Raw genomic sequence first — 4017 nt, 5'->3', positions numbered from 1 at the left:
AAAAAACTCAATGCTATAAAAGCACACTTTAATACAATACTCTAGCCAATTATATGCATTGGCACACAGTAAAAGATCCTTGTTCTCGCTTGCTTATTATACGTTATGGTGAAAAAGACTTTCACGCAAGATTTTAATCACAGAAATCAATTGGCAGAAACAAAAGCCAATTCACTTAATCGTTTATTGTCACTTTAAGATTCCACTTAAAAAACAACATAGATCATTTTGACGGTTTAATCAAAATCTTAATCAACGCTAAGTTGAAGGCCACATGCTTCATCTTGGGTGAACTAGAACTCGATCGTGGCCGAGATGTAAGAACAGAGCTAAATTAATTAGTTTGGAAACAAGCTGTAAATACAATACTTATTAACCTACCTTTTCTGGCATTTTTTTCCAAGTTTTCTTCCTCGTTTTGCGCGAACAAAAAATCATTCACGCTAATTTACTTCCCGTTCACTAATTTACTTCCCGTTCACGCGAAAATGACATTATATTATCACTCTGATTAATCATACTCAGCGAAGAGGCTTTTTTCCAGTCCCCCATTTTCAAAAAACCGGGTTTTATGTTTGTTTTACGTGTTATAACGGCTAAATACGTGATGTTACGCTGTAAAGTATGAAGAACAAATCTATTCAGAATTGTCGATTTGTTCACCACGCCAAATTTCATTGCATTGTGAAAACGTTAAATAGACTTTTCAAAACTGAATTTGAAAGGGTGGGGGGAAACTGGGAAAGAGCCAGTGCTTCGAGTTGCAATTCACTCAATGAGTTGTCAGCAACTCGTGCGGCACTGGAACGGGTCATTTGCAGTTGAAGCATCAAAGCAAAAAAAAACAATTATCAAAATGTTTTAAATATCGAAACTGAAATATTAAATGACTAGTTGAGTAACGATAACAACAAATATCCATCTTACAAATAAAACAACTTGCAATGAATCATATAAGCACATTCAGCAATCATTTTCACTTATATCCTAATAATCTGACATGGAATAACTCAACATTGTGTTAATCTAGTCTTTAATGTTCAAATTAGTAATTGGAGTGTTGGGTGAAAATGAGAGCGAAATGGGCAGAGTGGTTCATCAAAAGTCGTTTGTCCGTTCTCTATGGGTCTCTTCTGTTCTGTATTCTATTTCTTCTCGAGTGTTGTTGAGGAAATGGAGAGGGGACGAGGGAAGGGAGTGATATGCAGAATTGATCTAATTACGTTAAAGAGTCTATTTCTTCTGCTGCACTGGTAGGTACAGTTTGAACTCTGCTGGCAACTCATCCTCCGAGTAGAGTCTGTCTGAGAAGTAGACTCTGCGTATTCTGCAGTTGCAGTGGATCTGCACTCTCAATGTCTCTATGTAGTTCGTCCCGTACGCTCTCCTCGTGAAGTCAGACAGATTGAACTGGATCTGGTTCCAGCCGTCGTCCAGTCGCATTGGCATCGTGCAAATGAACGGCTTCACTCTAGTCGTGCTCTGGTAATTGCTGGCTCGGAATCTCCTGCGCACGTTCTTGTCGTCCAGCACCTGCACTTCGAACGTGAAGTACTTCTTCAGGTTCTTGATGATCATCACCAGGAAGGGTAGCTTGATGCCCAAGGTCTTCTTCACGTCCGATGGACACGTGATATAAGTGGTGCTCACATTGGTACCCGAGATCTCCAGCACTAGAGACTGGATGTCGTTGTCTGTTATTCGTTTGATGTGTCCATTCCTCACTTTTGCACTCCAGATCTGCAGGGGCTTGCTCCCTATCGAGTACAGGATGGACAGGAAGCCCGATTGGAACGTATTCTTGAACATCGCTAACTATGCTAGTGTTCCTGTCTCAGATGCCGATATCGAAAATAAGAAGATTGATAAGGATGTCTTTCTACAGTATGTTCGTCTGCTCTTATTTTCTAGTCGGAACTTCTAAATCAAAAATGTGCTAGTTGAAATTGAGCAGCGTCGTAATAATAACAAACCACCACGGCGTAAAAATATTCGATCAATATCAAATGCGCGTTCAGATCTTAATTAAGCACGTGTCTTTCTATCGTCCCAAGTTGATGCGCTGAGCAACAAAATGAAATCCAAACGCTTGTCGTTTGTTGCCGTGCTACATTAGTTGTAGAGAGACGGTTGAATAGTACATACTATTCATATTGTAGTACAGGTAAAATGCGAGCAGCTGCTATACAATTGTAGTCCCCAATACCAACACCATCATCGTCAAAAGATCGCAGCAATAACACAGCAAACAAACACCGTCTCCTGAAAGCAAAAAAATACCTGGCACGCTTTACGTATTCTATACACAACGCATATAACACAGCAGAAGATACATCAAACTTCATCAAATACGTTTTTCCATTATGTGTTCAAGTAAACAATATATAACTGACTGCCCTATATATAACTGAAAAAATCCCAAGCCATTAGTGAAAAACACATCAGCGAAGATGAAACAATATTAGTCAAAATTTTCTGGATTATGGTTTTAGAGTACCATAAGTTTTAAATTCTTTCGTAGTTTTGGCTCTTTTTACCCCCCCCCCCCACCTCACATATACCAACTTACCAAGAAATTTAACAACTTGAAAATCATCTCAGAGGGTCGATGAACTCCCACGGACTCTCCCGTCGATTTCTTATTAATAATAATAATATGCATCAATTTTATGTTGTAACGAGGGGTTTTACAAGTTTAAGTATGAAAACCAAATATGCTTGTCATAGCCTAATTAGTCCGCATACCAATTTTTGTAACAATCCGATAATGTGAACAACATTTTACTTGTAAAATTTCGCTCGTGGGGGTGGGGAGGGAGGAAAAAGAGCCGTAGTTGCAAATGTAAATTAAAATTCCATAATAAATATTTTTGAGCTGATTTTTTTGAGCATTTATTTACTTTATATTCCTTAGATTGATTATATGTATACCTTAATTATCGACCATTTTCACAATTTCCCTAAAATTGTCGAACATTTGCATTTTTGAAATCAGTTGCAAGGGGCAAAAAGTGTTGATTTTTTCTCAAGATATGAATGACAAAACGTCAGCTTTTATCCTCTCTGCCCTTGAGTCCCTTCCTGTCCTAGCTATCAAATTTTAATTTCAAATTTTCGATATAACTACTGATTTTACGAAGCTGTGTATGAAGATAAGATGATTTTAACTCAAAAATTTTTTTAAAAAAACTTAGACAAGAGGAGAGACAGATGGTAAAAAAACCCAAGTTTCAATGGCCTTTCAACCTCTATTTTCTACGACCGTATTACCCACCACATAAAATAATTTCGGGCCCCAGCAATTGATGTTACAAGATTAAAAGACGAAGCATTTCGAATAAGTGGTAAATAACATGTAGAAACTTCAAAACATAGCCAACAAAACTGGTAAACTGTTGATGAACACAAAAGAGCCCAAAAAAATAAAGACACAATTCAATTGCCAAATGAAAAATTTTGTCAGATATTAATGTCAGATATTAATGAAATTCAGTATACATTACAAACGTTGATAAACATTATGACAAATGGAGGTGTAGATTTTTTCCTATATAAAAAATACACTAGAGGAGAAATTAAGCAAAAATTAGGATTTCACTCTCTAAATTGCCTGTTTTCGATGTCAATTTTTACATAGACCAAAAACAAATGTTCAGAGTTTCCCCTAATGAAATTATCAATATTTGATTTAAATGACTTACCAATGAAATCTTGGTCTGAGAATGAGTTTTCCTCATCTGTTGGCAAAAATTGACCTTGATAACAGGCAATCTAAAGAGTAAAATCCTGAATTTCCGCTTAATTTTCTCCTCTTGTGTGAAAGTTTTTGATATCTTTTTTGATAACTCTACTGATACACTTGAAACTTTTTTGAAAATCTCATTAAAAAGCTCTGGGCTTTTTTACATTCGTCCCGCAACAATTGAGCACCAACTTTCAAAAACAATTGTAGGTTGTCACATTGTAATAAAATTTTGAAAAAGCATTCCAAAAAGCTTAGAAGATTAAAGATTTTTC

General features: G+C 36.4%; 1 protein-coding gene across 1 annotated transcript; it reads right to left on the bottom strand.

The window, feature by feature from the left end:
- Positions 1-844: 844 nt before the first annotated feature.
- On the bottom strand, positions 845-2284 carry LOC134842971 (cilia- and flagella-associated protein 20). Its single transcript, XM_063859519.1, has one exon. The coding sequence runs from the start codon at positions 1807-1809 to the stop codon at positions 1234-1236; it is 576 nt and encodes a 191-aa protein (XP_063715589.1). The 5' UTR covers positions 1810-2284; the 3' UTR covers positions 845-1233.
- Between the last annotated feature and the right edge of the window lie 1733 nt (positions 2285-4017).

This window comes from Symsagittifera roscoffensis, chromosome 3, assembly GCF_963678635.1.
Source record: "Symsagittifera roscoffensis chromosome 3, txSymRosc1.1, whole genome shotgun sequence".
Classification (NCBI taxonomy): domain Eukaryota; kingdom Metazoa; phylum Xenacoelomorpha; order Acoela; family Convolutidae; genus Symsagittifera; species Symsagittifera roscoffensis.
The sequence above is the reverse complement of the archived record's forward strand: the minus strand, read 5'-3'. Positions and strand labels throughout refer to the sequence as shown.

Excerpts from the sequence above, each read along its gene's own strand:
- LOC134842971 (XM_063859519.1), bottom strand. The coding sequence starts at position 1,809 with ATGTTCAAGAATACGTTCCAATCGGGCTTCCTGTCCATCCTGTACTCG.